Source organism: Achroia grisella, unplaced genomic scaffold, assembly GCF_030625045.1.
Source record: "Achroia grisella isolate CSIRO2021 unplaced genomic scaffold, CSIRO_AGI_Agris_v1 utg474, whole genome shotgun sequence".
NCBI classification, from domain to species: domain Eukaryota; kingdom Metazoa; phylum Arthropoda; class Insecta; order Lepidoptera; family Pyralidae; genus Achroia; species Achroia grisella.
Window position 1 is genome coordinate 3,999,356 of NW_026712878.1, and position 14,774 is coordinate 4,014,129.

General features: G+C 33.6%; 1 protein-coding gene across 1 annotated transcript; it reads right to left on the reverse strand.

Moving 5' to 3' along the window:
* Positions 1-734: 734 nt before the first annotated feature.
* LOC131845417 (octopamine receptor beta-3R-like) lies at positions 735-11,304 on the reverse strand. The gene is made up of 3 exons (XM_059194481.1): positions 10,320-11,304; positions 1,882-1,993; positions 735-951 (listed from the first exon to the last, which is right to left on the reverse strand). The coding sequence occupies exons 1-3, from the start codon at positions 11,161-11,163 to the stop codon at positions 735-737; spliced, it is 1,173 nt and encodes a 390-aa protein (XP_059050464.1). The 5' UTR covers positions 11,164-11,304.
* Between the last annotated feature and the right edge of the window lie 3,470 nt (positions 11,305-14,774).

Consider the following 14,774-nt stretch of genomic DNA (forward strand, 5'->3'; position numbering starts at 1 on the left):
CTGTTGTCTAAGAATAACGATGCAAATGTTTCATAAATTTTTGTTATAAATTTTTTTTGATAAATATAGTTATAGACATACAAAGTGAACCAGTCTCGACATTATTATATATATTATATTTATATATATATAGAGTGCTTCCATTTTTTTTCATTCTCTATATAGGGCATACTATTATATTTCATAGTATTACGATAATGTTTATGATGAATAATAAAGTACTATGAGTAATGTAATAATGTTATAAATTAAAAAAAAACTTATTAAATAAAAATTTTTCGCTCCATGTAAACTGACATTTAAAAACACAGATCACAGTATGCTTTGGTAGGCACTATAGAATTAGTGCCTAAAAAAAGACCAATTTACATGCAGCAAAGACATTTTGGTACGAAATATTTTTTTTACATGATGGAATGCTACCGAGTCATGAGATTTCTTTATTATCGCGATATTTATAACTAACAGATTGCCCTATATTAGGCAATCTAAATAATTTGGTAGCACTTTAAATATATACACAATTAATTATATACAGAATCATTTCAATTATACCCAATCATTTCTCTTAATACTAACATATCTTCTATCGATATTAAGCAAATAACAATTCGATACGATTTTAAATCGCATTTTATATTCTAATTACTAGAACTAATATACAATAGTGTTTACATGAGTACAATTAATCGCGAAATAAATTATGCGATTTTTTTGTCGCAAGTGTGTAGTAATTATACAAACTGCGCCGTACCCGTGTCTTTCCAACAGCTGAAACAACAAGGCAGCACACACATGAGCGTGTTTTTGAATGCGTCTCGGAAGTCGCGATTAAAATACGCGTAAATGAGCGGATTCAGGGCTGAGTTTAAATAGCCGATCCAGAATAGCACACCAACAACAATGTTTGGTGTTTCGCATGGCTCTCCGCAAACGTTCGTTGTAACGTACCTGCGAATAAATGGGGTATATCATTAACTATTAATAAATCTAGTATTTATTAAAAACTTCGAACTCCTCTGATCGATCCTCCGTCCAATTCAAATGGGGATCGAAATTACGACGGCCTGCGGCCGGACCTCAGACTAAAGTCGTATCCGTCAGGCGGGAGTTGGTCTTCAGCCGCTCCATAAGTCTTTCCGCGAGTTTGGAGTGCCATCTGCACTCGCCCCTTATCGTTCGGTGAAGCTGTAAAGGCCAGCTGCGGCTAAAATTTATGTATGCGTTTTAATCTTTACTAATATTGATTTGGGACTGATCTGTTCGGGTTAGAAATACTGATAGGCTATTTGCTTTTGCAATAGCATATGCTGGTGGTCACACTATTCTCGCAGATTCGAATTTAAAAATGAATCCGTATTATTGTAAACATGTACAACATTTATTTGAAAAGAATACGAACTTAGTTTTTTTTAGTTCTTCTCAACTCGAAATCATTCCGAACTGACGGTAGATTTGACATATCATAAGCATCTATAATAGAGATACATGAATAAAGATGTATGTATATATTTTTTAATTTTGAATTGTAATATCAGAAAGTGTGTTTAATTTTAAACTTTCGTGTTTAATATACATTATTTAAATTATTAACCGGGTCTTACTAGCCGTGGTCACGAGCTGACTGCACGGCTAGTGCAACCTAGTCGAAACGTCGAGAGAGGTAAATACCTTTATTTGCCATAAAATATTCATGTTAAGACCCGGTTAATAATTTAAATAAAGAAAGTGTGTTTGTTCGTTACAAAGCGTATATAAAAGCATATTGCCTCGGTAACCTAGTAGTTTAGACAAAATAAATCAACCTAAAAACCTTATATCTTAAACATTAATAAAAGATTTTTGATTTGTGTCAATTATAAATCATTTACTTGTACTTACCACATAAAAAATGGTAGCCAGCACAATAAAAACGCGCCGACTATGATGCCCAGTGTACGCGCCGCTTTATGTTCCGCCCGCCAGGATTTGCCAGCCGCGCGGAGGGACGCACCTGCAGAAATACGGGGAAATGTTAATATTTTTCACAGGGCCGGATTAAGGGAGAGTCGAGAGGGCGTTGAATAATTCATTACATTATATCCATATTTTCATATTAATATTTTAAAAGCGAAAGTGCTTCTGTAGTACGTTTGTGGGATTGTTACTTTTCATAGATCACAGATTATATAGATTACAAACTGGATAGGGATAATAATATAATATAATAATAATAATCTCAGGACAATTCACACAGCGCCATCAAGACCCAAGTTAAGCTAGCTAAAGCTTGTGTTATGGGTACTAGACAACTGATACGAATACATAGATATTTTTTTTCGTAAATACATACACATTTTACATAGAAAATACTCAGACCGATACAAACAATCATACTCATGAATACAAATATTTATGCCGTTAGAGGAATCGAACCCGCGACCATCGGATGTAAAGCGGTGTGCTAGACCGATAGACCACCGAGGTCGTCTACTAATTATAGTACAGGGTTGCCAGTTATTTTTTTTTATCAAGTTTATAATCATCGGCTGTCCGTGTGGTCACTTATGGTCTACATATAATAATAGCTCTATTACAACAACAAGAGGTGTAGGCAATATTCCTAATTAATAAGATACAAGTATAGCTTAAGTATAGTTTTATGTATTTATGTTATTACTTAGTATTTTTTTTATTTCTTTCCACAGCTAAACAGCTGAAAGGATTTTGAGACTTATCACACCGTCTCTTGGATTATTTTGGTTTGTTATCGGTACTCAAAATTTTATTCCTTATTTGAGGACGAATGCCGGTAGTAAATCCATGTAATGCTACGATGTTGTCGATATGTTATCATTTAATGATAATCAATAAAAAATCTTGTAAACAAAACATTCTGTACAAAGTTGTATTAAATAATTCCAAATATATTAAACTAATATTTATTGATATAAATTTCTTATTAATAATAATAATAATATGTAATTATCCCTATTATTCTATCATCCACATGGAATGATCCCAAAATAATTGCATTCTTCATTACATTAACTGCAATTAAGAAAATCTAGTTACATTGAACTACAGAAATCAGTATTAGATACGTGTTCAATAATTAGGAAATTTTTAAACAGTCTTGTAAACAACATTTATAAATACAATTGTGTAAGCATGTGACTTGGTGACATAAGCCCGTCCTTGTGATCACTATAAAATAACCGATGTATGTATTTATTATATATATACTTAATGCCTGATGGCATTCTCTGTATATATAATTTTACAAGTATTAAATAGATAAATACAGAAAAAAATATACATATATATAGGTTTGTGTATATATATATATATAAACGTACCAATATACTTCTAAAAATTATATAAATAAAGCGAAATATATAAGCTTAATAATTAATGTATATTGTGGAAATAATATTAATTAATACTTCTAATAGCATTTTTATAATTTTACAACAACATCTCGCGTGTACAAGTCGCTTATTTATTATTATTTATATTACACCCCTTACTCCGGCCCTGGTTTTACAGGTTTGATGTATTTAAATATACAAAATGATCCCTAAAGCCTCCGTAAGTATGTTTACTTTGGTTTTGTGTTTTTATCGTTAAAGAAAAACTTTGTCGAGTTCAATTGCTACAGATGAATAATATGTAAGTTGGTTACTTTGTTACAGTATTTCAGATTCAAATTCAAATTCAAAAATCATTTATTCATGTAGGACATTTTAGCCGCTTATGAACGTCAAATTTTACATTATAATTTTATTTTTTTCCCTACCGTCCAGTTCGGTATATAGATCCAATTGAGAAGAACTGGCAAGAAACTCAATTGAATTACTTTTTTTTTTAAAGCCAGTTTATTTACAATGTATATTTATATAGGTGTCTATGTCTAACATTAAATGAAAATCAGTGCATGAACAACTATTGCCATGCACACTCGTCATTCAAGTAATCGTTTAGTGAGTAATAGGCTTTGCTCAGTAAATATGATTTAACAGATGTTTTGAATTTATTTAAGGGTAATTCCAACATATCTTTTGGTATCTTATTGTAAATTTTTATACCTATTCCCATAAAAGACCTATTAACTTTTTCTAAACGATACTTGGGGACAGCAAGTTTGTCTTTAAATCTTGTATTAATATTATGAATATTGCTGTTTTTTGGAATATCTATATATACTAATATATACAACTGATGTGTTTGTCAGTTTATTTAATTTTAAAGTATATTTGTTTCTGTATTTTTATTATCGTATAATTATAACCCAATTCATATAGCGCAATCTAGTCCTAAGGTAATTAAAGCTTGTTTTATGGGTACTAGATAACTAAAATAAAAACTTTTTTTGCAAATATATAATATCAAAACAAACAATCATAATCATGAATAGAAATATTTGTACTGAGCGAGAAAACAAACTCGCGACAATCGGAGGTAAGGTTAATGTTTAAACCGCTAGATTACCGAGGCCGTCATCAGTGATAAGACTCAGTTATAACGTCAGGCTTCTTATTTAGCTTTGCTGTCTAATCTAATATTGCAACTAAAACACAGCTATACGCAAGCTGCTTGGCTGAAATAGAGACTGACTCATGCAGACGAGTTTTTTCAAAGTCTGCCTCGGACAAAACTATCTGTCTGAGTTTTTTTATACACTACTATGGCGGTAAACAAGCATACGGCTTATCTGATGGTAAACAGTCACCGTAGCTTATGGATGCCTGAAACATCAGAGGTGTCACATGCGCGTTGGCGACCCTTAAGAAATATTAACATATATTTTTTGAAAAAACGCCATGCTGTACTCGGCTGGTTCAATCCATTTTCGCTGCGTATCCGAGAACATTTGATGATGAATTCCATGTCGATGGCGATGATGTTATTATTGTTATCTACATGTGCGCTTTATAACGCGCGTATCTTGATGATGATGATGATGATGATGATGATGATGATGATGATGATGATGATGATGATGATGTATCTGCTTTTATCTCAGTTTATAGCAATAGACAATTCAAGGAAGGTTTATATGTATAATACATGTACATCCGTGTGAAGCAGGGGTGAGTAGCTAATACATAATGAATACATTATGTAAGGTATCGACAAACTTCATTAGCTTTGCCGAAATTAGTTGAAAACTGATTTAACTGGTGCGATCAAATCAGCTCGTTCAATTACGATACCGTCGGCAGAAGTTGATTGCTTCTCTGATAAAACTAAGTTTTGGTTAAGTTAATTAAAACTATTAGAATACGGTCCAATCGATTTGTAGAACGTTGATTCTGAAACGATGTTACTATATTTTTTGTTATCAAATCGATACCAAAATTCGTTTGAATGTTATAAGTGTGAAAGTGAGTCTGTTTGGGAACTCTGGTAGCTAAAGGCATGTAAAGAGAAATTACTTATTCATACAAAATTTACCTGACTTACGAGGGAAGTAAATAGGTAAGTTGTGAAAATCATACCCAGTGGCGTGCTTTGGGTGAGGTCTATGTTTAGCAATGGACTGCATGGGCTGATGATGATGATGTGAATGGCATTTGTAACCCTTTTATTAATTCAATAATAATAATGATAACCCTGAACATTTCACACAGCGCCATCTAGTTCCAATCTAAGCTGAGCTTGTGTTATAGGTATTTGACAATAATCAATCGATCCTCCAGAATGGCAAATCATAAATATTACTATGGGCGTCACATGATAACGTGATATCGTGATACGTATATACATATATATGTATGCGACGATTGCCTCATATAATCTGATGATGATGAACAGTCGCGTTATTTGCCATTTTAATAATAAAATAAAGTACAGAGTGTATCTTGTTTATTCTTCTCCGCTAAAACTGCTGAAACTTTGTGATATAACCACAAATACTCAACTACTTAGTAATTAAAAACAAAGTTTATTTGAAGGTAGAAACATAAATACAGAGCTACTCAGAATCTCTTAAAAATAAGTTTATTTGTAAAAGATTATTTCTATTAGTTGCCATGGTCCGAAGTCCTATTTGTGCTTTCAAAGTGGCCAGTCTCATATTAAAAGTTTACGTTAAGACTGTTCTATTAAAGCTTTAAAGCCTCAAATAAGCTCAGGTTGAAGGATTCCTGTCTAAGACGCCAGGGCACGTAAACTCTTCAAACTCACTAAGCTAACTTAATACCGACAGCTATGTTTAAGTTATAATAATTATATTTTAGACATCAAATTGTGATAAAGATAATTCTGAAAGAACTTTGTGATGTAATATTTCGCTATTCAGAATTATTATTTTTCATAAAATTTAAATCTAAGCTACCGTTTTCCATTAACTATTTCGAAACCAGTAAGAAAACCATAGAATAATAATAGTAATAGCTCTAGGCGATTATACAGCGTCATATAGTCCCGAGCTAAGCAGAGTTTATACTCAAAATGGACTACACAACTAATAGGTACACTTAGATATATTTTTGTAATTACATAATACACATAGAAAACACCCAGTCCCTCACAAACCACCGTCCATAGGCTACGGTAACCATTTACCATCAGATGTGCCGTATGCTTCTTTTATTAAAAAAAAATACTCAGAATACAAATGTTCGTACCGTGCGAGGAATCGAATCCACAACCATCGGAAGGTGTGCTAAATAGACAGACCATCGAAGCCGTTCGCGATGTAATTGATTACAATCTATGTATAATTGACATCTAAATATCAAACGATACATAAACTATTTAATACTGCATATAAATGCATATGTATGTAAATTCACCTAATTGTAAGTGACACAAATAGGTGAATTTGCTTAACACTAACAATGCTCAAAGCAAAAGATATGCATTAGTTATTTAAGATTAGTATTGTTCGTTACAAATAGTCGTATTTGCATACGTATGTACACAAACTATTTAATATATATTATAAGTGTTACATAAGCTATTTAATACTGCATATAAATATAGGTATATTTATATGCGGTATTAAATAGCTTATGTATCGCTTACGATATCTATGTCTTCTATCTATATATAATACAATTTATGTTACGCCCGAAATCATAAAATTTTATGTCGGTAGTATTTGCCAGCGTATAATGAATTTGGTATATCCGGTATTTGGTATTAAAAATCAATAATGATACGAATTAAATAGCATGTAACAGCTACATTATCCATTCCTATCAATCATAATCGGTTACTTTATCCGGTAATATCGTTGTTAGACTTATTCACGTTTCGATTTTACGTTTTAGACATAGCTAAATCCAAAACAAATACTAAGTTATCTAGAAAATCCTACTCGAAATGGCGCAGTGAATGTTTCGAGTGCCCACTAGAAACTCGCATCATTTGTTTCGTCTTATCAATAAGAACGCGAACTTTGGTACGCGAATATCGGGGATATATTGACAAGTTAAAGGGGCGAAAAGAAAATAAGGGAGCACAAAGATATCCTTATCCGAGACAATTTATTGGCAATACAAAAAGGTTTTTCTTGCTAGACATTCGTTTTGATAGATTCAAAGGGGGATACAACGGAACAGTAATGCTGTTGTAGGTGTTGATGGATTACCGGATGCAATTAGTGGATGTTCTTCCTCTTATACTGAATTCGGAAAAGGGTGATCTAAATTTCACCTGCATTTTTTTTCTATTTTGTTCTGATAATTTGTTATCGAGAGGTGCAGTTACAAAGTCTTTTGCATGTTTTCTATGTTTTTCTTTTATTGAATTCGGAAAAGGGTGATCCCAATTTCATCTGCATTTTTTTCTTATTTTGTTCTGATAATTTGTTATCGAGAGGTGCAGTTACAAAGTCTTTTGTATGTTTTCTATGTTTTTCTTTTATTGAATTCGGAAAAGGGTGATCCCAATTTCAGCTGCATTTTATTTCTTATTTTGTTCTGATAATTTGTTATCGAGAGCTGCAGTTACAAAGTCTTTTGCATGTTTTCTATGTTTTTCTTTTATTGAATTCGGAAAAGGGTGATCCCAATTTCATCTGCATTTTTTTTTCTTATTTTGTTCTGATAATTTGTTATCGAGAGCTGCAGTTACAAAGTCTTTTGCATGTTTTCTATGTTTTTCTTTTATTGAATTCGGAAAAGGGTGAACCCAATTTCATCTGCATTTTTTTTCTTATTTTGTTTTGATAATTTGTTATCGAGAGGTGCAGTTACAAAGTCTTTTGCATGTTTTCTATGTTTTTCTTTTATTGAAATCGGAAAAGGGTGATCCCAATTTCATCTGCATTTTTTTATTGTTTTCTTATGAGTTGTTATCCAGAGGTGAAGCTAGAAAGTAATTTGCGTCTTTTAGGAAACAGGCATACGATACAGTTGATCTTATGGTAAAAGTTACGGTAGCCTACAGATTCCTGAAGCACCAGGAGTGATACGTATATAATAAAACAAATTTAGGGTTGGCAATACCCGACCCTAAATTTGTTTTATTCGGAAAAGGGTGATCTCAATTTCATCTGCATTTTTTTATTGTTTTGTTCTTATGAGTTGTTATCCAGAGGCGGAGTTGCAAATTATTTTGCGTGTTTTTTATGTTTTATATTACGTAGGTGGCAAACAAGCATACGGCCCATCTAATGGTAAAGAATTAGCTGTAGCCTATGGACGCCTGAATGTTTTTTTTTTATTGGGTTGTTTGGCCAGATGTTTGTAGCACCTGTAGCACTGTGACCTACATAGATCTATTGTGCTCGCCCTTTTTCAAAGTTCGCTACCTAGACCCGTCAGGGACAAGAATTGAAGGATATTCTTAGGGGCGATGGTTTTTATCTCCTCGGGAAAGAGTGTAAACTTTCCAAAGGAGATATTTCGTTTATGCATGAGTGGGCTACAACCACATAGGATGTGAAGCGGCGTTTCCTCTTCAGTTTGACAGAATCTGCAGATAACAGAATCTGCAGTTAAACATTATTGTCTATTTTTTATGACCGTGACACAGTTACGAATTTGTCTCTGAGATGAAAAAAACGATCATAATCCGCTGGGTACTCTAAAAGATCTAAGCGAATAGACAACGGAAGCGACTTCATTCTGTAATAATAAAAAATATAGATATAGATATATATGGTCTATGAAATGAAGTCATGTAGAAAATAAGTAAATATAGAGAAATCATGTTTCATACAGGAAACTTCGATTATAGCCCGTTCTTCGTTTTCAGTCACATGAATAATTATTCAACCATGAAAGTTCAGATCGGGTCATAAATTATTACACGCATTGGTTGAAACAAATGAAATATTCAGTTACACTGAGCCCTCACTATGCTCTAGGAGAATTAAATTGACAGATGATAATTACAATTACGGTACTTCGTTTACCAAGCAATTATAGTAAGCTGACTTTTTGCATTCTCTACCTTTTTTAAATCGTTTTTTTATACCACGTAGGTGGCAAACAAACGGCCCACCTGATGGTAAACGGTTACCGTAGCCTATGGACGCCTGAAACACCAGAGGTATCACATGCGCGTTGCCGACCCTTAAGAAATCTTAATATTCCTTCTTGGAAAACCCCATGCTGTAGTCTCGTGAGAAAACCTCAGCAGGTAGGTCATTCTACAATTTAAGGGTACGCGGGAGGAAGCTCCTCTGAAACCGCATACCTTATTGTCAACCATTGACTACCTTGATGGTCTAACGGTTTAGCACACAGCTTTACTTTAGATGGTAGCGAATTCAAAAACTGATTTATGAGTATTCTTGTCTATATTGCTCTGGGTGTTCTCTATATATATTAGGAATGTATTAAAAAAATGTCTAAGTATATGTATCGGTTGTTTAGTACGTATAAAATAAGCTCTGCTTTTCTTGGGAGTAGACGGCGCTGTGTGAATCGTTTCAGGGTTAATATAATATTATTTTAGAATGAACGAGTTGGCTACCCGTATATTGCTATCCTAGAATATTTTACAAATTTCATTTATTCACTAATATTCTATCAAGTTCGTAAGTATTTTTTCATTCTTTTTAATTATATTTAAATAATATTACATATATAAAGTAGTTTGCGTGGGGTACTTCTGGTTTACCTAATTCTAAACATCTGCTTTTAGCATTGAAGTTACTGACTGACATAACATTTCTAAAATGAGTCGTGTGGTATGGTCTGAGATTCTTACCTTGCCATAACACAATTATTTATCTAGCACAGAAGCTAATAAGTTTTTTAATTGTATACCCTCAAATAAGATTTTATTTCGTATAGTTAAAAATTTATATAATCGTATACAAATTTTCTTAATATTAATATAAATAAATGATTCTTATTTTTATTATTATCAAATCTTACCTTGTGCATTCAATTCAGTGGCTGCCTTCGCCAAATCTCTGGTAGCTACGGCAGAAGAACAGCTCGGCCTCCAACCAGCAGGCGGTTGCCCACTAGAAGACCGCTTATTCGATCCACCAGAACAGTATCCAGAGCTTGCTGTATCACAACTAATGTTCACGGATTTCCTTGGACTGGCTTCCTTGCTGGGGCAAATATCACCAAGCGACATCACAACTTCTCCACCAAACTCAGTCTCCTCGGGTCCTACCTCCGTAAATGTGCTGTAGTTTGGACTAATGTCTGATGGTCTTCTATCAGGGTGCAGGTAATGCGAATGGTGTGCGGAATGCGAAGTATGTTTTATATGAACAGAATTCAGTAGTATATTCGATGATGTACGCGTCAACGCTTCCCGTTGCCTTATCGCTTCTCTAAATATCCTGCAGTACATCGATATCATGACCAAACTTGGTATCCAGAACGAAACACTCGAAGAAACTATCGCATAAACCATATTCACTTTAAATATACACACATCCGGGTTGGCTCTTCTGTATTGCCGGTGTTGTTCCGTGGCATACCATCCCATGAATATCGGCACGAAGCTGATGAAGGCCGGCCATAGCCAGACATTCGCCAGCATGAAGCATACCGTTCTGGGCGTCATAGTCACTGGGTATTCTAAAGGCCTGACAATAGCGTAGTATCTGTCTACGGATATGCAGCATAGATGGAGAATGGAAGCGCTGGAGAAGTAGACATCTAAAGAATTATATACATCGCACACCACTGGACCGAAGAGCCATTCGTCGGTCAATTCTGAACTGGCGTTGAACGTCATCGCGCATAGAGCCACAAGCATATCGGCGACGGCCAGGCTGACGACATAGTAGTTGGTGAGGACCCGAAGTTTCCTGTGTCTGTGAACGGATATGATGACGAGGGCGTTCCCGAATACGGCTCCGAGTATGATGGTGGCGAAGACGAGGCCTTTAAGGATGAGCGTGAGGGTGTGTTGCCAGTCGTGGTCGGGCGCGGCATGGGACGCCAGCGTTGAGTGGAGCTCATTGAGCAATGCTGACTCCGTACCGCGCCCGCGTGCTTCTACCTGCCCCTGGAGTGCGCCATCTGGGAATAGAAAACGCAAACATCTTACTAACATTATAATCGCGAAAGTTTGTTAATATGGATGGATAGATGGACAGTTTGTTACTATTTCACGCAAAAATGACTTAACGGATTTTGATGAAACGTTACAGTAATATAGCTTATACATCAGATTAACACGTGGACTATATTAATTAAAAAAGATATTATGTAAATTGTCCGAAATATAACGCTAAATATTTCGGATAATTTACATAGTATCTTTATAAATGCCAAGTAAGTATGATAGCTTATACATCAGAATAACCCATAAGCTTAAAATTTCATGCGATTGAAACCACGGGCATAGCTAGTGACATATACAATTGTAAACATACGAGAAAATTTTGAAATCAATATATTTAGAAATTGTTATAAAACAGCTGATATTAAATTAAAAAAATAAAATTCTATTTTGAATATTGTTCGAATTTCAAAATAATATTCGAAATGTAATTTCCTTGCGTTGCACTATTGCATTAATTATGTAAATTATACAAAAAATACAAGTTTATTTTCTATTATATTTGTTATATTAATTAAATAATGGTGTTGAAACGACGAATGTGATGCGAGGGTTGGTACAAGCCATCTCCTCGAGGGCTGGTACTGTTCGAGCCGCAGGGACAGTTTCAGTGCTACGCAGACAGTTATGTTAAATGCTTCTGGAGTCTTTGTGACCAGCGTAGGAGTGTTGATGATTTGGCTTATAAATTTGATACTAAAGTAGTAACAGAACAACCAAAACGGGAACCGTTCAAGAACCTTGTTTGTAAAAATATCGTTGTCTAAATTAAGGACAAATAAAAAAAATATATTTATAACAACAAATAATAACAATGTAAAATTTCTCAAAATCTGTTTTGAATTTCGAACAATGTTCATCATTCTCTGCAAATTTAATAATAATAAAATGTCTTGTTTGGAGCAAAGGAAATACGGGTACTCTGATTTATTTTATAAATCTTTTGTATACGACAACTGCATAGCGAGAGACGACTCGAACCAGAAATACGAGTGTGTACAATACAATGGCTTCAGCATTGTCGAGTTCCTAGTAATATTGTTGATATTTCTGCAATATAAACAGACAGATGCTAAGCTTCAATGCAGTCCGTTTCGTTTACTTTACCTTTGTTTAATTAAATGAATAATTATAATAATATCATGCAGTACTGTTTCAGTCTGAGAATAATAATTTATCATGCAGTACTGTTTGAGTCTGAGAATAATAATTATGATGAATACAAATGTTATATTTTGTAGGTTAATTTTGAATATGCACATTATTAATTAATTAATTTTGAATATGCACATATATTTTCTGTTCTTCTTTATTCTTATTTTTATTTATTGTAATATATTTTTATGCCAGTACAATATTTATATTAACGTTTTATGGAGAAAGAATTTTATATTCTACTAGCTTTTACCCGCAGCTTCGTTCGTCTTAATTTATCCACTTAGGGGTGGAATTTATCAAAATCCTTTCTCAGAGGATGTCTACGTCATAGTAGCTATATGCATGCATAGTCTCAGCCCGATCGGTTCAAAATTGAGAAAATTTCATACAAACGTTGATCCCCTATTTTATCCCCTTGGGGATAGAATTAATCAAAATCCTTTTTTAGCGGATGCCTACGCCATAACATCTACCTGCATGCCAAATTTCAGCCTGATCCGTCCAGTGGTTTGGGCTGTGCGTTGATAGATCACTATGTCAGTCACCTTTGAGTTATATATATTTAGATTATATTCTATATTCAGATTATTTTTTTGTAAGACGCCCAACTGATGTCCTTCGATGTTTTCTATTTATATAATATATATTTAAATATAAAAACATGACAATAGAGATAAATTAATATGTTTATATTAAGTTTATTTCCATTTCTATAAAAACAAATACATATATGTTAGAACTACTTCGTAAACAGAGTTATATCGTAAGGTTTGTTATACAGCGTTGTTTCAGACACAATATTTTAACGTATAATTGTATGTGGAGAGACAAACGCTTATAAAAGGGAATACAATTGCGTTACAGGCTTTTCATCTATGCAGAAAGCTTTTATCTTCGCCTTCACATTATAACAAAGTAAACTTAACGATATACTCATCTCTTTCTAATATACGGGATAGGATGAGATGAAAGACCCGTTTTGATTAGAGATACGAATGTAGTTTTAGATTTGACGGCCTCGGTCGTCTAGCGGTTTAACACACCGGTTTAGTTCCGATGGTCGTGGGTTCGATTCCTCGCACGGTGCGAACATTATCGGAATAGCGAAATAGATTATTTTACAGATTATTCTAAATTTTAATAGAATAAACTTTTAATAAATAAGGAAGTATATATTTAACACAAACAGACACACATCTAATACTCCATAATATATAATAATATGTAACTATAATTTCAGTTTGCATAAATCACACATTGCATGTGAAATTATACATACAAAAATATTATATTCGAAAAAAAAATAAACAGATAGAGCTCACTGTACCATTCGAAACAGATATACCTAAAGATCATGCAATAAAAATAAATAAATAGAATGAACTAATTAATTAATTAACGAAAAATGGCTATAAGGTTAATTTATATGCGGTCGAAGTGGGGCGAGAGGTGCACCAGCGGAATATTTCTACAATCTTCTAAAATATCTTAGCCTATCTAGAATCGTAGTAAATTCTATACTAGAAGGCGTACTATATAGTACTAGCAGGTTCTTATCAGATTTGTATGGGAAAGGAGAGAAAAACAAACGGTTAAGATGAGTAAATAAATCTACACCCAAGTTACAAGCCCGGGGAACTGCTCGGAGTTACCTTCTCTTCCACACGATGGATCCGGCATCCGCACGGTGAATCCATAAATACTAAGAAGATCGTTTCTTTCTCTTATACATTTGCCTCTTAAATAAACAAAATTGTAATATCAATTTTAACTTTCCGAATTAACTATCATTCCAAATGTTCTACTTAATCTAACGAAAACAGAATTGAATCTAGTACTCCATAACCTTTGAAATGTGATCAAGTCAACTCATTGGAAGATTTCAATTCGATGAGCAAAGCTTACAGTGCTACAGGGAAATATAAGTCTATTGTGGTAAATACACACTTTGTAAACTTCCATTGTGACAAATACCTGAAGTATAAACAAGAATATATAGTGAGGACGAAATAGGGATGAAATATAAAATACGACTGTTATATTATTGCGAATGTAAAGATATTGACGATTGATAAAAGTTAGTAATTCGTTTGATGGGAATTGCGTACGGTTTTACATAAACTGCCAGAGTTTGGCTAGTATAA